The sequence below is a fragment of the Tinamus guttatus genome, unplaced genomic scaffold (genome assembly GCF_059628265.1).
Source record: "Tinamus guttatus ecotype Peru unplaced genomic scaffold, ASM5962826v1 Tinamus_guttatus_pri_ptg000334l, whole genome shotgun sequence".
NCBI lineage: Eukaryota > Metazoa > Chordata > Aves > Tinamiformes > Tinamidae > Tinamus > Tinamus guttatus.
The window spans coordinates 59,692-82,084 of NW_028288868.1; the positions used below are offsets into that span (position 1 = coordinate 59,692).

General features: G+C 65.0%; 5 protein-coding genes, 1 long non-coding RNA gene and 1 other non-coding gene across 10 annotated transcripts; 2 read left to right on the plus strand and 5 right to left on the minus strand.

Annotated features, from left to right (window-relative positions):
* Positions 1-823: 823 nt before the first annotated feature.
* On the minus strand, positions 824-2,531 carry LOC104565462 (H-2 class II histocompatibility antigen, A-Q alpha chain-like). Its single transcript, XM_088529652.1, has 4 exons — positions 2,383-2,531; positions 1,636-1,893; positions 1,117-1,398; positions 824-1,010 (listed from the first exon to the last, which is right to left on the minus strand). The coding sequence occupies exons 1-4, from the start codon at positions 2,453-2,455 to the stop codon at positions 856-858; spliced, it is 768 nt and encodes a 255-aa protein (XP_088385778.1). The 5' UTR covers positions 2,456-2,531; the 3' UTR covers positions 824-855.
* LOC104565463 (class II histocompatibility antigen, B-L beta chain-like) lies at positions 2,454-4,603 on the plus strand. Its single transcript, XM_088529626.1, has 6 exons — positions 2,454-2,475; positions 3,331-3,600; positions 3,846-4,127; positions 4,205-4,315; positions 4,425-4,448; positions 4,590-4,603. Exons 1-6 carry the CDS (start codon positions 2,454-2,456, stop codon positions 4,601-4,603), a joined length of 723 nt encoding a protein of 240 aa, XP_088385752.1.
* Positions 4,604-5,665: 1,062 nt separating this feature from the next.
* LOC104565461 (HLA class II histocompatibility antigen, DR alpha chain-like) lies at positions 5,666-6,660 on the minus strand. Its single transcript, XM_088529655.1, has 3 exons — positions 6,381-6,660; positions 5,943-6,224; positions 5,666-5,836 (listed from the first exon to the last, which is right to left on the minus strand). Exons 1-3 carry the CDS (start codon positions 6,625-6,627, stop codon positions 5,682-5,684), a joined length of 684 nt encoding a protein of 227 aa, XP_088385781.1. The 5' UTR covers positions 6,628-6,660; the 3' UTR covers positions 5,666-5,681.
* A 2,102-nt stretch (positions 6,661-8,762) lies between these two features.
* On the plus strand, positions 8,763-9,479 carry LOC104565009 (class II histocompatibility antigen, B-L beta chain-like). The gene is made up of 4 exons (XM_088529627.1): positions 8,763-8,793; positions 8,843-9,124; positions 9,205-9,316; positions 9,431-9,479. Exons 1-4 carry the CDS (start codon positions 8,763-8,765, stop codon positions 9,477-9,479), a joined length of 474 nt encoding a protein of 157 aa, XP_088385753.1.
* A 1,318-nt stretch (positions 9,480-10,797) lies between these two features.
* On the minus strand, positions 10,798-18,165 carry BRD2 (bromodomain containing 2). Of its 4 annotated transcripts, none has more exons than XM_088529657.1 (12): positions 17,824-18,165; positions 16,789-17,098; positions 15,836-15,973; positions 15,596-15,737; positions 15,317-15,510; positions 14,844-15,224; positions 14,632-14,760; positions 13,362-13,622; positions 13,109-13,251; positions 12,427-12,737; positions 12,209-12,331; positions 10,798-10,929 (listed from the first exon to the last, which is right to left on the minus strand). In XM_088529657.1, the coding sequence occupies exons 1-12, from the start codon at positions 17,850-17,852 to the stop codon at positions 10,799-10,801; spliced, it is 2,292 nt and encodes a 763-aa protein (XP_088385783.1). In that variant the 5' UTR covers positions 17,853-18,165; the 3' UTR covers position 10,798. The 4 variants fall into 4 exon arrangements, with proteins under 4 accessions (XP_088385783.1, XP_088385782.1, XP_088385784.1 ...); XM_088529656.1 differs by having other exon boundaries at positions 13,109-13,290; positions 17,824-18,164; XM_088529658.1 differs by lacking the exon at positions 17,824-18,165 and adding an exon at positions 16,275-16,371 and having other exon boundaries at positions 13,109-13,290; positions 16,789-16,823.
* Positions 12,978-13,068, minus strand: LOC148593742 (small nucleolar SNORD12/SNORD106). The gene has a single exon (XR_015913646.1). It is a non-coding gene; the product is annotated as a small nucleolar SNORD12/SNORD106 (small nucleolar RNA).
* Positions 18,166-18,342: 177 nt separating the features above from the next.
* Positions 18,343-20,112, minus strand: LOC148593743 (uncharacterized). The gene is made up of 2 exons (XR_015913643.1): positions 20,034-20,112; positions 18,343-18,382 (listed from the first exon to the last, which is right to left on the minus strand). It is a non-coding gene; the product is annotated as an uncharacterized LOC148593743 (long non-coding RNA).
* Positions 20,113-22,393: the final 2,281 nt, after the last annotated feature.

Sequence of the window (22,393 nt, forward strand, 5' to 3'; positions counted from 1 at the left end):
TGGCTGTTCTGGCTCTTCCTAATAAAATGTCCTGTTACCCAGTGGCTCCAATGACTTGTGGGGCAGGGATGTGGGTGCAGGTGTCCTGTCCACGGGGCTGGTGATGGGGACCCAGACGCTCATTGGGGAACCGTCGCACTTGATGTTGACGGGAGACCGAAGCGCATTGGGGAAGGGGGACGGGACAAACAGAGTGGGAGGGTTCAGGGTGCGTCCGCACAGGTCCAGGGTGGAGTAGGAGTAGGAAGGGAGAAGGGGACAGGGCGAAGGGTCACAGAGGGTCCCACTCCCCATGTCTGGCCACAATGGGGCTGGTGGTGAGCGGGGTCCTGTGTTGGGGCACCCCGTGTGCCTTCGGCTTCGACCGTGGCGCTGGCGCCTCCTGCGCTGCCCCATGGCCCCAACGCGGCGCCCGTCAGACCATCCGGCCATGGTGCCACCCGCCCACCCGCTGCCTCCTCCATGTCCCCCCGTGCCCCCGTTCTGCCGTGACAATGAGTCCAACACAGAGCACACGGTGTGGGACAGGTTCAGCCGTGCAGGGGTGACTGCGAGCGCCTTTACTGCCTATTGGGAACCCCGCGGCACCCAGGGGGCAGGAGCAGGGGCACGAGGGGTGGGTTGAGGCAGAGGGTTGGGTTGTGGGGCACAGAGTCGGCCCGTGGGGCAGAGGGTTGGGACGAAGGGCACAGGGTTGGGTCGTGGGGCAGAGGATTGGGTTGTGGGGCTGGGAGCTGGACCATGGGGCAGAGGGTCAGGACCATGTCCATGGATCTAGGCCATGACAGGGATGGCTGGTTGGTGACTCAGGAGGTCGGGCTATGGGGCCATGAGGAAGCCAAGGGCTCTGCCCGCTCACAGGGGGCCCCGCGCGTTGCGGGCGCTGTTCATCTTCATGGCCTTGATGATGAGGACGGTGCCCGCCACGATGCCCACGATGCCCACGGCCAGGCCCAGGGCGCACACCAGCGTCTCGGTGCTCTCGGACGTGGGCAGCGGCACCTGGGGCTCTGTGGGGAGACAAGGGACAGAGTGAGGACAGGAGCCCAAGGCCATGGCTGCCTACCAGGGGAGAGGACCCGGATGTCCAGGCCCTGACCCGACCCCCGCGCTCACCCCAGTGCTTGAGCAGGGCCTTGGGCAGCCCCCAATGCTCCACCCGGCAGTCGTAGTAGTCACCCCGGGTGGGCACGAAGGGCAGGTAGGAGAACTTGCGGTAGGTACGGTAGTCCCGTAGGAGGTAAACGGTCTCGAAGACGCCATCCACCACCTCCTGCCCATTCTTCAGCCACGTGATGTTGATGATGGTTGGCCAGAACTTGTCCACGTAGCAGATGAGAACGTTGGGATCGCCCAGCTCCACTGGATCCTCAGAGAACACTGTAACCTCAGGTGGCACTGGGGAGTCAGGGGGGAGGTGTTAGGGCCACTCATGCCCCAGTCCTGAGGTGAATGTGACCCCAAGTACCTGGGGCTGCACTGGGGCTCCTACTCATAGAGAAGGCCCCGGTGAGCCCCACAGCCCACCCAGGGACACTGTCCACAGAGGACCAGGTGCGAGGGTGTGGGAGGGCACTGCCCCAGCAGGGCCCTATCTGTGGGACTGCATTGACTGTGCCATGGCGAGATTGTTACCGATTGTCCCCTGAGAGCGGTTGGATCGTTGTAGCCAGATCTCCATGTTGTGTTTGCCTGTAGCTATGTTCTGCAGAGCTCTCTGGGCCTCGAAGCTGGTGAACTCCCCGAACTCAGGTAGGCGCCAGATGGTCTCCACCTTCTCCAGATCCACGTGGAACATCTCGTCCCCATCGAAGTCGAACACATACTGCCCACCCTCCTGCTGCAGCGTCTCAGCCCGGTGATAAAAGACAACCTGGGTGATCACGTTCCCCACTGCAAATGGACAGGCATGAGGGGCAGCTGTGGGTCCTTGCGACGTTCCCCTTTGCAGTCCCTGTGGTCAGGGCCAATGACAGGCCCATCTGAGGGGACACAGAGATCTGGACTGTCCCAGACTTGCTGCGGGATGGAGTGGGGATGCCAGGGGTCACGGTGCCCCCCACAGTGCCCCCCACCGTGGGGGAGGACCTCAGAGCCGTCATAGCGGGATGCCTGTGGTCATGGGGTAACACCTGAGCCTCGCTGCTGGAGCGCTTGTGAGGGGCAGGAGGGAAGGAGGGGATAACCATTGAGCACCCCAGCACCACCTCACACCCACCCTGCGCTGGGATCCCGCATTGCACTGGGGGCCCAGAGACACCCAGGGGACCTGGAGTGAACCCAGAGCTCCCCGTGCCCCAGCCCTGATTTGACACCAGCCCCCAACCTGCACCCCGTGCCCTTCCCCTGCCCTCACCCCACAGCCCGACCTGCCCCACGCACCTTTCACAGCCTCAGTGTCCTGCAGGGCCAGCGGGGCGAGCAGGAGCATCAGGACACCCCATCCTCCGGCCATGGCCTCTCCTGGCACCAGCAGTGAGAGCAGGATAGGGGCAGGCGTCACTCTCAGGGATGGGGAGCCCTGTGCTGGGGACCCATGGCCTGGGGACTGCCCCCCCCCCGCGTTGGTGCTCAGCCAATGGCAGGGAGCTCCTGTACTGACTCATCTGTTCCCAGGCAGAGCGGCAGCTCGGAGCACCCTGCAGAGCAGATGGATGGTTGGACTCCCCAGGAGAACCCCAAAGGGGAGCACAGTCACCCTCAGACCTTGGGAGCTCAGAGAGGCAGCAACCGCCGTGGGGCAGGGCCCTGCTGTGCTGGGTGGGCCTGGCAGCCTCCTTGGGGTCGCTCCAAGAGCATTGCTTGGGCCCTGAGACAAGTGTCAGCGGGAGCCCTGCAGGTCCCGTCTCTGCCTGGTGACAGATGATGCTGCCCAGCGCCACCATCCACTGGTCCTGGCTGGGGACTCCCCGTCCCGGTGCTGGGAGGACTTGGGCTGATACTCTGAGCTGGCAGCATTGGGCTTGCTTGGGGGTCTAGCAAACCCAGGAGCCTTCACAGATTCTTCTGGAGCAGCCATGGGGACTGTTTGCATGTGGGGGGCCAGGAGGTGCTGGGCTGGGGCAGTGCTGGTGGTGCTGGCAGTGCTGGGACCCCGTGGGGCTCATGGTGAGGAGACCACAGGTGAGTTGAGCCCTATGGCAGCGGAACAGCAGGGAGGTCAGATCCTGCAGACACCCTGTGACACACTCAACTTGGGGCCTCCAAGGCATCCCGTGCCCTCTCCAGCCTTGGGCAATGGCACTGGGACGCCCATGGCCTTAATGGGGGCTGGGGGTGCGTGGGGAGGGCGCTGTGGGGTGCCCTGACCTGCTTTTGTCTGCACAACAGGGTATTTCCAGGAGACGTTTAAACCTGAGTGTCATTACCTCAACGGCACCCAGCGGGTGAGGTTTGTGGAGTGGTATATCTACAACCAGCAACCCTGGGTGCACTTCGACAGCGACCTGGGGCACTATGTGGCCGACAGCCCCCTGGGAGAGCCAGATGCCAGATACTGGAACAGCCAGCCAGACATCATGGAGCGGAAACAGGCTGCGGTGGACAGGTTCTGCCGGCACAACTATGGGGTGGTGACCCCTTTCACCGTGGAGAGGAGAGGTGAGTCCAAGGGGTTGCAGCGCTGGGACACCCCGACACCCTCCACGCCGCAGGTGGGACACCCAGAGGATGGCGCCAAGCCTGCTGGGATCATGGGAGGGGGAGTCCATGCCCTGTCACAAGAGGGTCCCTCGCGCCCTCCCTGGCCACGTGCTCCTCGGGGGAGCCCTGGACAGGGTCAGACCCGGTTCTTAGGGGCCCGTCACGCTCTCCCAGCTAAGTCCAGCTCCTTTGCTCTCCTCCAGTTCAGCCCAAGGTGATGATCTCCCCCATGCAGTCGGGGTCTCTGCCCCAAATGGACAGGCTGGTTTGCTACGTGACGGGGTTTTACCCTCCGGAGATCGAGGTGAAGTGGTTCAAGAACGGGCAGGAGGAGACGAAGCGCGTGGTGGCCACGGACGTGATGCAGAACGGAGACTGGACCTACCAAGTGCTGGTGATGCTGGAGACCACCCTGCAGCCCGGGGACACCTACACGTGCCACGTGGAGCACGTCAGCCTGCAGCACCCGCTCACGCAGGACTGGGGTAAGACCCCGCGTCCTCCTCGCGCACCCCGCGCCATTGGGTGCCTGGAGCCTCAACCCGTGCTCTGCTCCCCACAGGGGCCCAGTCGGACACGGGCCGGAGCAAGATGCTCACGGGGGTGTGTGGCCTGGTGCTGGGGCTCATCTTCCTGGCGGTGGGGCTCTTCCTCTACCTGCGCAACAAGAAAGGTGAGTGGCCGGGACAGGGGACGTGGGGGACAGGGGTGGAGGAGCCCTCATGGCCGTGAGGCCGGGGCTGCCCCTGCTCCCACGCTGACGTTGCCTTTCTGCGTTTCAGGACGTGCCGTTCCGCAACCCGCAGGTACCGTCCGGCTCCCCAACCCTTCCCGGCCGTGCCCTGCACGGGCCGGTCCCTCGATGCTCGCGGGGGGCTGCGTGTCCCCAGGCCGCGGCTCCTCGTGCGGGTCGTGCTCTCCCTGCCAACCTCTCTCTGTCCCCACAGGGCTCCTGAACTAGCTCTCGCGCGTCGGCTCCGTGGCCTCCCCGCCTCGACGTCCAGCCATTCCCAGCCTCCTCCCAGGCCCGCGCCCACCTGCTCCTGGTGCTGCCCCATCGAGGAGCTCCCTGTGCCCCGTGACACCCCCGAGGTGTCCCCGTCCCAGCCCGGCTTTGCTGTCGCCGCTCCCTGGCCCTGGCAGTGCCCCTTGCCCTCATGGGGGGCCCTGAGGATGCCCTTGGCTGTTCTGGCTCTTCCTAATAAAGTGTCCTGTTACCCGGCGGCTCCAGTGACTTGTGGGGCAGGGATGTGGGTGCAGAAGCCCCGTCCATGGGGCTGGCGATGGGGACACAGACGCTCATTGGGGACCCATCGCACTTGGTGTGGACGGGAGACCGAAGCGCATTGGGGAAGGGGGACAGAACAAACAGAGTGGGAGGGTTCAGGCTGTGTCCACCCGGGTTCAGGATGGAGTAGGAGTAGGAAGGGAGAAGGGGACAGGGAGAAGGGTCACAGAGGATCCCACTCCCCATGTCTGGCCATGGTGAGGCTTGCGGTGAGCGACGTCCTGGGTTGGGGCACCCCGTGCGCCCTTGGCGTCGACCGCGGCGCTGGTGTCTCCTGTGCTGCCCCATGGCCCCAGCGCGGCGCCCGTCAGAGCATCCGGCCATGGTGCCGCCCGCTCACCTGCTGCCTCCCTCCCCTGCATCTCCCCAGTGCCCCCATTCTGCCGTGACAATGAGTCCAACACAGAGCACACGGTGTGGGACAGGTTCAGCGGTGCGGGGTGGCTGCAAGCACCTTTACTGCCTATTGGGGACCCCGCGGCGCCCGGGGAGCAGGAGCAGGGGCATGAGGGATGGGTTGAGGCAGAGGGTTGGGTTGTGGGGCACAGAGTTGGGCCGTGGGGCAGAGGATTGGGACGAAGGGCACAGAGTTGGGTTGTGGGGCAGAGAGTTGGGTTGTGGGGCTGGGAGCTGGACCATGGGGCGGAGGGTCAGGACCATGTCCATGGATCTGGGCCGTGACAGGGAGGGCTGGTCGGTGGCTCAGGAGGTCGGGCTACGGGGCCATGAGGGAGCCAAGGGCTCTGTCCGCTCACAGGGGGCCCCGCGCGTTGCGGGCGCTGTTCATCTTCATGGCCTTGATGATGAGGACGGTGCCCGCCACGATGCCCACGATGCCCACGGCCAGGCCCAGGGCGCACACCAGCGTCTCGGTGCTCTCGGACGCGGGCAGCGGCACCTGGGGCTCTGTGGGGAGATGAGGGACGCAGTGAGGACAGGAGCCCAAGGCCATGGTCACTCACCAAGGGAGAGAACCCGGATGTCCAGGCCCTGGTCCAGCCCCCGTGCTCACCCCAGTGCTTGAGCAGGGCCTTGGGCAGGCCCCAATGCTCCACCCGGCAGTCATAGTAATCACCCCGAGTGGGCACGAAGGGCAGGTAGGAGAACTTGCGGAAGGTGTTGTCCTCCCGTAGGAGGTAAACGGTCTCAAAGACGCCGTCCACCACCTCCTGCCCGTTCTTCAGCCACGTGATGTTGATGACAGATGGCCAGAACTTGTCCACGTAGCAGATGAGAACGTTGGGGTTGTCCAGCTTCACGCGACGTTTGGTGAACACCATGACCTCAGGTGGCTCTGGGGAGTCAGGAAGGAGGCGTTAGGGCCTCTCATGCCCCACTCCTGAGGTCAATGCGACCCCAAGTACCTGGGGCTCCTGCCCATAGAGAAGGCCCTGTGAGTCCCACAACCCCAGGACACCATCCACAGGGTACCCAGCACCAGGATTGTTACCCATCATCCCCTGGGAGTGGTTGGCTCTCAGCATGAGGAGCTCCATGTGCTGCTTTTCTGCGGCCAAGTGCTGCACGGCCGCCTTGGCCTTGAAGCTGGTGAATTGCCCGAACTCCGGGAGGCACCAGACGGTCTCCATCTTCTGCAGATCCACGTGGAACATCTCGTCCCCATCGAAGCTGAACACGTACTGCCCGCCCTCCTGCTGCAACGTCTCCGCCCGCTGGTATAAGTCAACCTGGAGCATCACGTTCCTCGCTGGGAAGGGATAGACATGAGGGGCTGCCCATGGGGCCTTGTGAGGTTCTCTGAGTGACAGGGTCAGTGATAGGCCCGGCTGAGGGGACACAGAGATGTGGCCCATCCCAGACTTGCTGCAGGACAGGGTGGAGATGACAGGGGTCGTGGTGTCCCCCACCTTGGGTGAGGACCTCAAAGCCACCACAACGGGATGCCCACGGTCATGCGCCATGGGGCCCTTGTGGGGCGTAGGAGGGAAAGGGAGGGATCCATGTCCCAACCCTGCACTGGTGCCCCTATGCCATGCCCACACTGTGCCCCACATCCGCCCCCAACCCGCAGCCCCACGTCCACCTGCCCCCACTCACCCTTCACAGCCCCCGTGACCTGCAGGGCCAGCAGGGCTAGCAGGGCCAGCGGGACCCCCCGTCCTCCGGCCATGGCAGCAGACAGTGACAGCAGGACGGGGCCGGTGACGCCCTTGGGGACGTGGAGCTCCGTGCTGGCCTGACGTCCTCCCCGTCACTGGATACTCAACCTCTAGGAGGGAACCCCGGCGCTGACTCACCTGTTTGCAGGCAGAGCCGCCGTGCGGAGCGCCCGGACGCGCCAAGAGGGCCCCGCAGGGGAGCGCAGTCACCCCCAGGCCTCAACCACTGCTCGAGGGGGCTCTGTGGGGCAGGGGTTGCTCTCATTGGGCTCTGTGCTTGGGCGCGGGGACAAGTGTCAACGGGGGGTCTGCCTGGTGACGTCCCCACGCCACCCCTCGCTGCCAACAGAGGTGGCCACAAGCAGCAGGGGCCAAGAAGCCACCGCCGCTTGCGGTCCCAATTGCCTCCCCTTCCTCAGCTGTGAGGAAGACCAAGAACCAGCTGAAGGGCAGAGCTCAAAGGGCTGCAATCAGAGCCGGGGAGTTTAGTGGGAGGGCGGTGTGCCCGGGGGTCCCAACGGGGTCCAGTCTCATCCAACTTCTTCACCTATGATGGGGATGAAGGGGCTTGGTCCTGCGCAAGATCCTCCTGGAGCCAGAAGGGCTGGATGGTGTCGAGAGGTCCCATCCTCAGCCCTCCTGTGGTCAGTGATGACCCCCTACTCTGTTGCTGGGTATGGGGCTCCGGGCAAGGGGGACATCTGCCCCATGCACCGTCCACGGACCCCATGGGACCAGCGGGGTCTCGTCCTCCAGTGATGGTGTCTCTGACACCGGGCAGCAAGAACAGATGAGGGCAGGCGACACTTTTGGGGATGTGGAGCCCCATGCTGGTGATCCGTGGTGTTGGGACGTTCCCCCCAGCTTCCCCCCCGCCGCGGGGCTCAGCCAATAGGAGGGAGCCCCCGCACTGCGTCACCTGCTCCCAGGGAGAGCAACAACACGGAGTACCCTGAGAAGGTCGGATGCCCTAAGGGGTCCCGCAGCTCCCGGTTCTGCCCGGTGACAGCTGATGCCGCCCAGCGCCACCGCTCACTGGTCGGGGATTCGAGCCCCGTTGGGCTCCCTTGGGCTCTGGAGCCTTCACATCCTCCTTGGGGAGCTGCCATGGGGACCGTCCGTGCGCAGGGGGACAGGAGGTGCTGGGCTGGGGCCGTGCTGGTGGCCCTGGTAGCACTGGGAGCCCGTGGGGCTCATGGCCAGGAGACCACAGGTGAGTGGAGCCCTGTGGATGGGGTCAGTGGTGGCGTCAGGTCCCGCAGACGCCCTGTGATGCACTCGGTTTGGGGCCACCAAGGTGTCCCCGTGTCCCTACCCATGGGTAGCGGCACCGCCGCAGCCTCCCTGGGGTGGGTGATCCAGGCCCCCTCGAGCTGCCTCCGTCTGCGTCCCAGGGTATTTCCAGGAGATCCGGAGGTCCGAGTGCCACTACCTCAACGGCAGCCAGCGCGTGAAGCTGCTCGAGAGGTACCTCTACAACGGGCGGCCCTTCCTGCACTTCGACAGCGACGTGGGGCGCTACGCGGCCGACAGCCCCCTGGGCGAGCCGGACGCCGAGTACCTCAACGGGCAGGTCGAGCTGCTCCAGAAGAGACGGGCCGAGGTGGACGCCGTGTGCCGGCACAACGCCCGCGTTTGGGGCCCTTACACCACGCGGAGGAGAGGTGAGGCCATGGGAGCCCATCGCGGAATCACAGCTGGACCATGAGGACATGGGGCCCAACCTGAGGTCCCCAAGTAGAGGTAGGATGTGGGTACCCGGCTCAGCTCGGTCCTGATTCTTCCCTTCCAGTTCAGCCCGAGGTGGAAATTTACCCCGTGCAGTCGGGGTCGCTGCCCCAAACGGACAGGCTGGTTTGCGCCGTCATGGATTTCTACCCTCCGGAGATTGAGGTGAAGTGGTTCAAGAACGGGCGGGAGGAGACGGAGCGCGTGGTGGCCACGGACGTGATGCAGAACGGAGACTGGACCTACCAAGTGCTGGTGACGCTGGAGACCACCCCGCAGTCCGGGGACACCTACACGTGCCACGTGGAGCACGTCAGCCTGCAGCACCCGCTCACGCAGGACTGGGGTAAGACCCTGCGTCCTCCTCGCGCACCCCGCGCCGGGGAGGCCCACGGGCGCCCTCAACTCCCGCTCTGCTCCACGCAGGGCGGTTGGACATGGTCCGGAGCAAGATGCTCGTGGGGGCGGGCGGGCTGGTGCTGGGACCCATCGCGCTGGCCCTGGGGTTCCTCGTCTACCTGCGCAGCAAGAACCGTGAGTGCGGGGGGCAAGGGGGGACACCAGGGCTGTCCCTGTTCTGATATGGGCAGTACCACAGCCCCAGTGTCCTGACACGGTGTCAAGGGGTATCCCCCTTCTCTCCCCATTGCAGGTGTTCCTCGCGCTGGGTCCTGTCCCGCTCCTGCGGCTTCATAAAATGAAGCACCGAGACCCCAATGCTGCCCCCCAGCACCGAGACCTCAACCCCCGAGTCCTCAACTCGGCCCCCCCAAGTGCTCAGGCCTCAACCGTGGCCCTGGGAGGTTTGGGCACCCCTGGGTGCACTAAGAGGTGTCACCCGCTCCGTCCTCGAGGGCCAAGAGATGGGCCCGGGGTCAAGGAAGGACCATGGGGCGCTGCCCTCGTGTCCCCAAAGACGGAGCAACAGCCCAGAGCCCTTCTTGTTCCCTTAGGGCCAGCGGCCACCACAAAGGGTGACAAACCGGGGCCAACGCAGAGCGATTTGTCCCCACACGTCACCCCAACGCCACCCCTCCAAGTAACCGCACGGGGCCGAGCGGCTCAACTCGAATAATATTTTCTTTATTTACATGTTAAAGAATCGAAAGGTTTCGAAACAGATACAATAAAGATGAAAACGCGGCTCTAAGGGGCTAACGGGGAGGGGGGTCGCGGCGGGGGGGGGAATAACAGGGTCAAAAAAGGAGGTCGGGGGGATAAAACGAGTAGAAAAAAATTATACAGTCAACGTAAAAAACAGGCGGCGCCTCCGGCCCCCCGGCCCCGCTCGGAACATGCGGCCCTGGTTGTGCACCGGGGCTGGGGGGGGGGCTATGTACAAGGCAGGGGGGGGCCCCCGCGCCAGCACGGACGCGGTTCCAATAAATTAAAAAAATAAAGGAGAAAAATCAAAAAAAAAGCAAAATAAAAGCAAAGAAACGGCCTCCGTGGCGGGGGGAGGGAGACGGCGGCGGCCCCCCCCTCCGTGTCCGTGTGTCCCCTCTCCCCCGGGCGAAGCCAAAGCGGGGACTTGGTGGCCACCCCCCCGCCCTCCCCTTACCTTTTTTTGTTGTTTTTCCTCAAGCTTTTTAGCTTTTTTTGTTATTTTTTGAGTTTTTTGTGTTTTTTAAAAACCCCAAACTTGTTTTTTTGTTTTTTTCCCCCCCCTCAGAAAAAAATCCTCCTTTCCCGCCCTCCTCCCCCTCCCCCGAGTCAGAAAACCCCCCTAAAACAACAAAAACGGTAAAACCTGCCGGAGGGGGGGACCCCGCAAGCCAGGACCCCCCCCCCAAAAAAACACCCCCCTTTTCCTGCCCCCCTCCCCCTGTAAACACGGGGGGCCCTTGAGTCCATGGGGGGCGGCCGTGGGGCAGGGGGGGGTCCTCAGCGCGACCCCCCCCCTCAGTCCGGTTCATCGAGGGACACGGGGGGTTTTGGGGGGGTTTTGGGGGTGTCTCCGGTCCCTCTTTTTTCCGAACCTGCCCGCGGGCTCCGTGCATCGCCGCCGCCGTCCCGGGAATTAACCGGAATCCGAGTCGCTTGTGTCGGAGGACGAGGAGCTGGAGCTGGAGCTGCTCGAGTCCGAGCTGGAGCTCGAGGCGCTCAGTCGCGACACGGCCACCTGCTGCGCCGACTCGGGCTTCTCGCTCGCTGCGGGGGCAACCGCGGCGTCAGCGGCCGTCGCGACGGCGCCCGGCCCTATCGCGACACCGCCCGGCCCTATCGCGACAGCGCGGACCCCGACGCTCACTTTTTGCTTTGGTGGCTCCTTCACTCGGCCCTATCGCGACGGCGCAGACCCCGACGCTCACTTTTTGCTTTGGTGGCTCCTTCACTCGGCCCTATCGCGACGGCGCAGACCCCGACGCTCACCTTGCTTTGGTGGCTTCTTCACTCGGCCCTATCGCGACGGCGCCTGGCCCTATCACGACGGAGGGGACCCCCGACGCTCACCTTGCTTTGGTGGCTTCTTCAGCGGACAGTATCGCAACAGTGCCCGGCCCTATCGCGACGGCACTCGGCCCTGACACCCCTGATGCTCCCCTTTTTTGGACAGCTTCTTGGCCAAGCTACTGTCACGACATTGGTGACTCCAAACCGAAGGACTCAGCTGTATTTAGTGGCTTCTTGACCAAGCTGGGCTGTTTATGACACCACTTAGCACTATCGTGACATTGCCCAGCCCTATCGCGACGCTATGGACCCCGCCACTCACTTTTTTTGGGCGGCTTCTTGGCCAAGCTACTGTCGCGACACCGGTCGCTCCAAACCCAAGGACTCATCTCTATTCAGTGGCTTCCTGGGATGCTCATGGCATCGTCTGGCACTATCGCGACACCCCCTGGCTACTATCGTGACGCTGGTTGCTCCAAACCCAAGGACTCAGCCTCATTCAATGACTTCTTGGCCAAGTTGAGCTGTTCCCAGCCCTATCGTGACACCGCCCAGCCCTATCGTGACGCAACAGACCTTAACACTCACCTTTTTAGATCGGGTTCTTGGTCAGGCTACTATCGTGATGCCTCCCCAGTTACTATCATGACATTGGTCACACCAAACCCAAGGACTCAGCTGTATTTAGTGGCTTCTTGGCCAAGCTGAGCTGCTAATGACGCCACTTAGCACTATCGTGACACTGTCCAGCCCTATCGCGATGCTATGGACCCCACCACTCACCTTTTCTGGGCGGCTTCTTGGCCAGGCTACTATCGCGACACCCCTTGGCTACTATCGCGACACCGGTCGCTCCAAACCCAAGGACTCACCTTTATTCAGTGGCTTCTTGGGCCAACTTGATCTACTCCCAGCCCTATCGTGACGCTGTGGACCCCGTTCCTCGCCCTTCTTGGGTGGCTTCTTCACCGGCCGCTATCGCGACGCCGCCCGGCACTATCGCGACGCCGCCTGGCACTATCGCGACGCCACTCACCTTTTTTGGGTGGCTTCTTAGCCGAGTTGAGCTGCCCGCTGACGTCCTGCAGCCGCTTCTCCAGCTCCCGCTTCTTCTCCAGCGCCAGCTCCTCTTTCGTCTTCCCCACCGGCTTCTTCATGGCTGCGGGACCAGGGGGACAAAGGGGACAGGTCAGCGCGGGGAGAGGCCACACCGGGGCGTCCCCGGTGTCCCCGCGACGTCCCCAAGGCGCTCACTTTCGCTGTAGGGCTTGCGCGGCTTCTTGCGCAGGCAGGAGAGCACGTAGCGCTCGAGCTCGCGCAGCGTCGAGGGCTTGAGGGTCTCGAAGTCGATCTCGATCTCCTCGGGGTTGGAGTCGCGCAGCGACGGCTCCCGCGACTGGATGATGTGCACGACGCGGCCCAGCTTCTCGCCGGGCAGCTTGTTGATGTCGAGGCTGAGCTGGCGCTTCTCGTCGTACGTCATGGGCTTGCTCTCCTCCTCCTCCTCCGAGTCGTAGAGCGCCGGCGGTGGCGGCAGCGCCGCCTTCGCCGCCTTCTTGGAGTTCCTGGGGGGGCAAAAAGGAAACGTGGGACTGGGGGGGCACAAGAAGGGGCACAAGAAGGGGCACAAGAAGGGGCACAAGAAGGGGCACAAGAAGGGGCACAAGAAGGGGCACAAGAAGGGGCACAAGAAGGGGCACAAGAAGGGGCACAAGAAGGGGCACAAGAAGGGGCACAAGAAGGGGCACAAGAAGGGGCACAAGAAGGGGCACAAGAAGGGGCACAAGAAGGGGCACAAGAAGGGGCACGGCGGCTCTCAGACAATATTTGGCTTGTTCGTGTTTAGGCATCGCCACGGTCGCTCTGTCGGGGAAAGAAGTCATCACGGCCGCCGCGCGCCCCGAAACGGGTCCCCGTCGTCATCCCCCCGACTCACTTGGAGCCGCCGCCGCCCTTCTTGGCCTTGCGGAGCTGGGCCTGGCGCGCGTGGGCCTCGTCGTCGCCCCCGCGGCCTTTGTGCTTCTCCGCTTTCTTCTTCTTCTTCTTCTCGCGCTTCTTCTTGGGCTTGGAAACGGGGCCCTGCGAGAGGGCAGCCAGCTGCTCGTGCACGGCCCGCAGCTGTGGGGGAGACAGGGGTGAGGCGGGCGGGGGGCGCGGGGCAAGCGGGGACCCCCGGCCCCGGCCCTCACCTGCTCCTGCAGCTCGGCCAGGCGGTTGGCGCGTTCCTCCTCCGAGTCGGAGCTCTCCTCGCTCTCCGAGGAGCTCTCGCTGCTGCTCTCGTCGTCCTCGTCGTCGTCGTCATCGTCCTCCTCGTCGTCGTCGTCCTCGTCGCTCGAGGACTCCTCCGAGGACGACTTGGAGAGGGCGCCGGGCAGCGGCGCCGACACCGAGGGCGGGCTGGCGTCCTGCGGCTCGTCGGGCATCTTGGCGTAGCTGAACTCGAAGACGTCCTGGGGGAAAAGAGGGAAAGGGGGTCAAAAAAGGCCAGAAAAGAGAAGAGCATCAAAACCAGTCTCAAAAACAAGGGGAAAAGCGTCAAAAATGCCCAAAAACAAGAGGAAGGGGCCCCAAAGGGAGCGGAGAGGCGTCAAAAATGGCTGAGCTGAACTTGAACACACCTGAAAAAGGAAGAAGTGTCAAAAAAGGGCCCCAAAAGGAGGGGGAAAGGCCTCAAAAAGGGCCCCAAAAGGAGGGGGAAAGGCCTCAAAAAGGGCCCCAAAAGGAGGGGGAAAGGCCTCAAAAAGGGCCCCAAAAGGAGGGGGAAAGGCCTCAAAAAGGGCCCCAAAAGGAGGGGGAAAGGCCTCAAAAAGGGCCCCAAAAGGAGGGGGAAAGGCCTCAAAAAGGGCCCCAAAAGGAGGGGGAAAGGCCTCAAAAAGGGCCCCAAAAGGAGGGGGAAAGGCCTCAAAAAGGGCCCCAAAAGGAGGGGGAAAGGCCTCAAAAAGGGCCCCAAAAGAGGGTAAAAAGTCAAAAATGGCCAAGAAAGTCGAACATGGACGAAAAGGAGAGCAGAGGCGTCAAAAAAGGGCGGAGCTAAACTTGAACATATCCCGAAAAGAAAAAGGTGTCAAAAACAACCCAAAAAGAGGCAGAGGCGGCAAAAAGGGCCGAGCTGAAGTCGAGCACACCCTGAAAACCAGGGGAGAGGCACCAAAAAGGGTCAAAAAGGGAGGGAAGAGGCGTCAAAAAGGGCCAAGCCAAAGCCAAAAATACCCTGAAAAGGTGTCAAAAACACCCCCGAAAAAAAGAAGCGTCAAAAACAGCTGAGCTGAACTCAAACACACCCCAAAAGAGGGGAGGAGGCAGCAAAAAGGGCCCAAAAAGAGGGCAGACGCATCAAGAAAGGGCTGAGCTGAACTTGAACATGGCCCAGGAGGGCAAAGGTGTCAAAAAGGGCCAGAAAAGAGGGGAGAAGAGTCAAAAACGGGAGTGAGAGAGTGGAGGAGGCACTGGGGGCCTCACCTGCAGCTTGCGGGCCATGGCCACCACGTCGTGGTCGGGCGGGTTGTACTTGTAGCAGTTGGAGAACATTAACCGCACGTCGGCGGCGAACTCCTGCGCGTCGTGGTAGTCCCGGTTCTCCATCTTCCGCTGCGGCCGGGAGAGAAACGGCGTGAGCGACAACGCGGGGGGTGCCCTCCCCGCCGAGGGGAGCCCGAGGGGGTCCGGGGTACCTTGATGGTGCTGAGGTCCATGGGGTGCTTGATGATCTCGTGGTAGTCGTGCAGCCCCAGCGCGGAGGCGTCGACGGGTTTGTAGAAGGGCCAGGCGTAGGCGGCGTGCTTCTTGGAGAGCAGCTCCTTGAGGATGCCGTTGCAGTACTTGAGCTGCTCCGAGAGCTTGCCCTTCTTGGAGGTCTGGTGCTGTTGCGAGTCGGGCAGGTCCTTGCGGGGCGGCTTGATGGGGCGGCCGCTCTCGCGGCGCGCCGGGATCTTGGCCGCTTTGGCCTCCAGCAAGGGCGCCGAGGGCGACGATTCGCCGCCGCCGCCGCTCGTGGCGATGATGGCCGTGGTGGTGGGGGTGGTGGTGTCCGCTTTCCGCTTGACACCCTTTTTCTAAAAAGGGGGACACGCACAAGGGACCGCGCTCAGGAGGCGCCCCGGGGTGTTGTCGCCGCGTTGGGGACGGCGGCGCCGCCGGCTCCTACCTTGGCCACGGGCTGGGTGGGCGTGGGGAGGACGGCGGGGCCGTGCAGCGACTTGAGGAGCGGCGCGGCGATCACCGACGGGTGGGGAATGTTCACGATGGTGGTGGGGATGTCGGCGGCGGCGTAGACGGCCGCGTGCGACACCGACGACACGGCCGGGACCTGCTGGGCCGCCGTGAGCCCCGCCAGGAGGGCTGGGCGCACGCGGGGAAGGGGCCGTTAGCGGCGGCCGCGCACGGGGAGGCCGCACGCGGCGTCGCGGGGCGCCCCGGGACGTACCCGCCGCGCGCGACGCTCCCTTCTTGTGGCTGTTCTTGGCCACGGGCACCACGATCTCCTGCTCCTCCGGGGGCATCTGAGCCACCTTCTGCAGGAAGATCTTCTCCAGCGTCTGCGCCATCAGCACGATGTCGTCCGTGGGCTGCAGGGCAAGGGGACACGGGGCGGGTGTCACAGGTGGCCCCGAGGTGGGGACGGGTCCCCGTGCCCGGTGGGGACACCAGCGGTGGCAGCTCTCACCTTGTTGTAGATGTAGCAGTTGGTGAACATGGTGTTGAAGTCCTGCATGCACTCGGCGGCCCCCCAGTAATAGTTGTTCTCCAGGCGCCGCTTGATCGTCCCCATGTCCATGGGCTGCTTGATGATCTTGTGGTAATCCTGAGGAGGAGGAGCGGGAGGAAGGGCGTCAGGCGCGCGACACCGCGAGTCGCAACCCCCGCTCGCACTCACTCGGCACCCAAAAAACGCAGCCATGGGGAAGGGGGGGGTGACACAAGGGCAGGGACGGGGGAAGGCGACGCTGGTCCCCACCTCAGAGTGCAGGGGCCCCGCGGGGACAAGGAGGCGCCTACGCTACGGGGCGCAGGGGGGACAACAAAAAAAGCTATGGAAAAAGGAGTTTTTTGGGGTGTTTTTTGTGTTTTTTTTTTTTAAAGAGTAAAACCTACGTGGAAGTTACCTCCGGGCTTTAACTCCTTGGGCGCCACAGGTGCACGGGGGGCTGGCGTTTAATTTTGGGGTCACAAGATGTCTTCTACAAAGTCATGGATGGGCATCTGCAAAACGCATGGAGGGCACAAGACATTAGGCGGGGAAGCGTCCGGGGTCCCTCTCTGTCTCTCTCTCTCTCTCTCTGCGGCGGCTCCTCCGTTCCCTTGTGTTGGGGGGAAGGGGGAAAGGAGGGGGCAGCCGCTCTGAGATGTCCCCAAGGAGGCCAGGTGCCTCCGGGGACCTCGTTGGGGACGGGCCAAGGGCCAACGTGGAGCCGGCACAGCCCAGGCACCTGCGGCTCTGCGATGTCCCCGGGGTGTCACACGCGGGGGTGTCCCTGGGCACTCTCAGGCTGGGGACCAACGTCTCAAATGGGCGGGCGCCCCAAGGGGGGGACAAAGCGGGGAGGGGACAAGCCAGGGGACACTCAGCCACACTCGCGCCCACCCGCGGATGGAGGGGAAGGGGACGCGAGCGGTTACCGGCAGCCCCAGCTTGACGGCGTCGACGGGTTGGCGGAAGGGCCACGCGAACTGGTGCTTCCACAGGGCCTTCATGACCACCTTGTGCAGATACTGCAGCTGGTTGGTGACGCGCCCGGGTTTCTTGGGGTTGGAAACCTCCGGCGGCGGCGGGTTGGCCGGGGGGGCCTGCAGGGGCGGCAGCGCCGCCGCCGCCGCCATCGTGGGGCTCTCGAAGCCCTCGTAGAGCAGCGAGGGTTTGCGGATGCGCTTGCCCGGGGGCGCCTCGGCCGCCAGGCCCACCAGGGCCCCGGGGCCCTCGCCCAGGAGCCTGTGGAGCGGGGAGCAAAGAGGGGGTTAGAGCGGCCGCGGGGGCGCCCGGAGCGACGGGGCCGGGGACGGCGCCGGTATCGGGGGCGCTCGAGGCGGCCCCGGGGACCTGGGGCTCCCAAAGGGCCACCCGGGGCTCCCAAAGGGCCACCCGGGGCTCCCAAAGGGCCACCCGGGGCTCCCAAAGGGCCACCCGGGGCTCCCAAAGGGCCACCCGGGGCTCCCGGGCCCCCCATCCTCAACCCAAGCGACACCTGGGGCGTCCCTTGGCCTCCCCCAGCCCTGAGGCCGGGGTGATGGCCACCAAGCGGGACCGTTACACGGCCACCCCAAAAAGCCACCTCAGGGACACCCTAGGGGGGTCTAAGGGCACCGTTTTGAGGCGAAAAAGAGGAATTTCGGCGGCCGCAGCGGAACGCGGGCGCCTTTGGGGACACTGGGACGAGCGACGCGGTCGCCGGGGGAGGCGGGAGCCTCAACCCGCCCTTTCCGCCCGCACCGGGGCGGGGGGGGGGTGACACGGCGACAGCCAAGGACGCGCGCGGGTGCCAAGGAGGGACAGGCGGCGACAACGGGGGCGGGGGGGGGAAACGGAGCGCGACTGCTTCGTGGGCCGAGAGCCACGCGTGACTCAGCCCCATAACCCACCCCCCATCATCATCATCATCATCACCCTCCCCGTGTCTCCCCCCACGTTGTCACCGGGTCCCCGCAGCGGCCACCTACTTGTTCTGGGGATTCACGTTCTGCAACATGGCGGCTGCCGCGGGCCAGGCCCCGCGCTGGCCGGGCCTTCCTCCTCCGCCGCCTCCTCCTCCTCCTCCTCCCGCCGCCGCCGTGTCCTCCGACGACCCCCCCACTTTGCCCGGTTCCGCGGCGGCTCCGTTATCCTCAGGGCGCCGGGCCCAGGGGCATCACCGGGGAGGGGGGGGGGCGCGAGGCGGGCACCCCCCTCCTCCCCTCCCGCAGGCGGAGGCGACGAAGCGACGGCGACGAGCGGCCACCCGGGAGCATCCACCGGGACTCACATGAATGAGCGCGGAGAAAATGGCGGCGGGGCGTGAGGTAAATGACGGGCTGTGGTGGTGGTGGCGGGAGGGGGGGGGGGGTCCCTCTTCGGAGCCCCCCGCGGGCCCCAACGGCGGCGCCGCCGCGGTCGATACGCGGCTCGGCGGCTCCCTCGTCGCCCGCTGCGTGCGCGGAGGGCGGCGGCGGGGCGGGCGGCGGCGCTCGGCGAGGCGGATGACGGCGGATCGTCGAGCGGCGCTCACGGGCCGGGCTCCATCTTGGCTTCGCGGAGGGCGGGAGAGAGGCGGGTCCGTTCCCCCTTCCCCCCCCCCCGCCGCTGGCCGCAGGCAGGGGTCGCTACGGAGGCCGGGGAGGGTCCGGCGAGCCCTCCGGGAGCGCGGGGGCGGGCGCTGGGCCGCCCCGGCGGAGGATGGATCCGGTTTTGGGGCCGCCCCCCGCGCGCGCACCGGGCCCGACCCGCTCCGCTCCTGCGTCCCCGCGAAATGGCGCCGCGCGGCCGGCCCCCGGCCGCCCTTATATAGACACCAGCCGGGCGCTCATTGGCCCCGCGCGGCGCTGACATCACCCGCCCGCCCCGCCCCACCCCGCCGCGGCCTCATTGGGCGGAGGCCCGCGCGGCGCGCCGCTCCCATTGGCCGCCGCGGACGCCACTCACGCCCGCCGCGCACCCCCGCCCTTCCGCCCGGCGCCCGAGCCGGCCGAGCCGGCGGCTCGAGCCGCCATTGGCCGCCGCTGCCCTGCGCTGCGCGCTGATTGGCCGGCGGGTCACGTGGGGGCGGCGCCGGCCGTTGGAAGCGGCCGTTGTGCGGGGAAGGGGGACGCTGAGGGAGGCGCCATTTTGTGCGCGCGGCGGGCAGAGGGGCGGACAATGAGCGCGGCGCTACCGGGCGGCCCCGGGGGCTCCCGGCGCCGCTAGCGCCGCGCACGGATCCCCCTCGTCCCCTCGCACAACACCGGAGGAACGGGGCAGAACGCGGCCTCCGCCGGCCGGGCCCGCCCCGCCGCGCTCCCCGCCGCTAAATGCCCCGTTAAACGGGCGCTTAACGGGGGCGGCCCGCGCGGCGGCGCCGCGTCTGCCCCCGCGCCTCGGCCGGACCTCACGCGCCGCCGCCGCCGCTCGCTCCAACCCCCCTCGCGGCCTCGCCCGAAGCGCCGCCGCCGCCTCCGGGTCCTCTCGCGTCCACGGGCGACAACCCCGGGCCCGGGGGACGTTTCCCGCGGCGGCGGCTCCCGCTGCTCCCGTTCGCCGCCTCAGCGGACGGGGAGCCTCAAGCGACCGTCGAGGCCGCGGCGCCATTTTGAGCGCTTCCCCCCTTGGCACCCGCCCGGTTCCCTGTGCTGGGAACGGGGGGAACCGCGTGAAAACCGGAGACGGGGACGGGAGAGTCCCCGCCGGCTTCCCCGGTAACCCCGGCGCGGCGGCGGCCCCCGTTCAGCATCACGGCCGCCATTTTGCGGCCAACCGGGCCGCCATGACGCAGCATTTTTGTCTTATCTCGCTGCCCGCCGCGGGGCCACCTCGCGACACCCGCGTCCCCGCCCGTCCCCGTGTCCCCCACCCCGCTCCTCCTCTCCGCCATCCTCGGCCACCACCGGGCCCCGCGGGGCCCCCCGCGACACGCGGCGCCGATGGCGGCGGCGACAACATGGCGGCCACCGCCGCCTCCCGGCGCGCCCCTTCCCCCTCGGCGCGCGCGCGCGCACAAAGCGGCGCCCGCGCATGCGCAGCGCCCGCCCACCGCCGCCTCCCATTGGCCGCGGGGGCGGGCGCGGCGCGTGATTGACAGCGCGCGCCCCACGTGGCCCCCTCCCCCCCGCGTTGTTTTTTATGAGAAAAAATGGAAAAAAAGGAAAAAAAAAAAAAAGGGCGAGGTTTCCCCCCCCCCCCCCCCCGCGCTGTCACTCACCTGAGTCGCCCCCACGCGGGGCCGCCCCCCCCCGGCGCCGCTTCATGCGCTGCTCGGAAGCACCCCGCCCCCCCCCCCCTTAAAAATAAAGAAAGGCCCCACTTTGGGGCAAAAAAGTATATATAAAAAAAAAAACAACAAAAAAAAATCCCAGGGCAGAACGGGAGCGCCTACGTCACCCGCGCCCCCATTGGCTCCCGCGGCGTCACGTGGCGCCCCCGCGGCGCCCCCCCCTCCCGTTCACGGCGGGGGGGGGGGGGCGCCGCGGGGCGGGAGGGGGCGGCGCATGCGCAGTGCGCGCGCGCTGCAGCGCCGGCCCTACGGGGGGGCAGAGGGGTCCAACGCGTTGCATTGGGTGCAATTCTTGCACCCGGGGGGGTTCAATGCGTTGCAGTGGGTGCAATTCTTGCACCCAAGGGGATTCAAGGCATCGCAGTGTGTGCAATTCTTGCACCCAATGTGGTTCAATGTGTTGCAGTGGGTGCAGTTCTTGCATCTAAGCGGGTCCAATGCATTGCAGTTCCTGCAGTTCCTGCACCCAACAGGGTTCAGTGCATCACAGTGGGTGCAGTTCCTGCACCCAACAGGGTTCAATGCATTGCACTGGGTGCAATTCTTGCACCCAAGGGGATTCAGGGCATCACAGTGTGTGCAATTCTTGCACCCAACGGGGTTCAATGCGTTGCAGTGGGTGCAGCAGCTGCCACCGAGGCGGTCCAATGCAGTTCTTGCACCCGGGGGGGTTCAATATGTTGCGTTGGGTGCAGTTCTTGCACCCAAGAGGTTCCAGTTATCGCAGTGTGTGCAATTCTTGCACCCAACGGGGTTCAATGTGTTGCAGTGGGTGCAGTTCCTGCATTTAAGGGGTTTCAATGCATTACAGTGGATGCAGTTCTTGCACCCGGGGGGGTTCAATGCATCGCAGTGGGTGCAGTTCTTGCACCCGGGGGATTCAATGTGTTGCAGTGGTTGCAGTTCTTGCACCCGAGGGGGTTCAATGCGTTGCAGTGGGTGCAGTTCTTGCATGTAAGGGAATTCAATGCATTGCATTGGGTGCAGTTCCTGCACCCAAGGAGGTTCAATGTGTTGCAGTGGGTGCAGTTCTTGCACCCAACAGGGTCCAATGCATTGCAGTGCGTGCAGTTCTTGCACCTTGGGGGTTCAATGTGTTGCAGTGGGTGCAGTGCATGTGCTCAAAGAGGTCTGGGTGCAGTGATGGCACCTAAGGGTGCTCGAGGTGTTGCAGTGGATGCAGTTCTTGCACATATGAGGGTCTGCATTGCTACATTGGGTGCAGCGTTTGCACCTAAGGGTGTTCTACATGTTGCAGTGGGTGTAGTGCATGCAGTTATGGGGACTCACTGTATTGCAGTGGGTGCAGAGCATGCAGTTATGGGGGCATGGACTGCAATTCTTGCACCTAAGGGTGCTCAGGGTGCTGCAGTGGGCTCAGTGCATGCATCTATGGGTGTGCAGAGCATTGCAGCGGGTGCAGTGCATGCACCCAAGGGGGTGCAGGGTGCAGTGCTTGCACCCATAGGTGTTCCCTGCATTGCAATGGGTGCAGTGCATGCACCCAATGGGCGCAGGGTGCAGTGCTTGCACCCAGAGGCATTCCCTGCATTGCAGTGGGTGCAGTGCATGCACCCAATGGGCGCAGGGTGCAGTGCTTGCACCCATAGGTGTTCCCTGCATTGCAGTGGGTGCAGTGCATGCACCCAATGGGCGCAGGGTGCAGCGCTTGCACCCACAGGCATTCCCTGCATTGCAGTGGGTGCAGTGCAGGCACCCACGGGTGTTCCATGTGTTGCAGTGGGTGCAGTGCATGCACCCATACATGTTCCACGCGTTGCAGTGGGTGCAGTGCATGCACCCACGGGCGTTCCATGCATTGCAGTGAGTGCCGTGCATGCACCCAATGGGGTGCAGGGTGCAGTGCATGCACCCACGGGTTCCATGCGTTGCAGTGGGTGCAGTGCATGCACCCACGGGTGTTCCATGCATTGCAGTGGGTGCAGTGCATGCACCCAATGGGTGCAGGCTGCAGCGCATGCGCCCACGGGTGTTCCACGCATTGCAGTGGGTGCAGTGCATGCACCCTATGTGTTCCATGCATTGCAGTGAGTGCCGTGCATGCACCCAATGGGGTGCAGGCTGCAGCGCACGCACCCACGGGCGTTCCATGCATTGCAGTGAGTGCAGTGCATGCACCCACGGGTGTTCCACGCGTTGCAGTGGGTGCAGTGCATGCACCCAATGGGGTGCAGGGTGCAGTGCATGCACCCACGGGCGTTCCATGCATTGCAGTGGGTGCAGTGCAGGCACCCACGGGTGTTCCACGCGTTGCAGTGGGTGCAGTG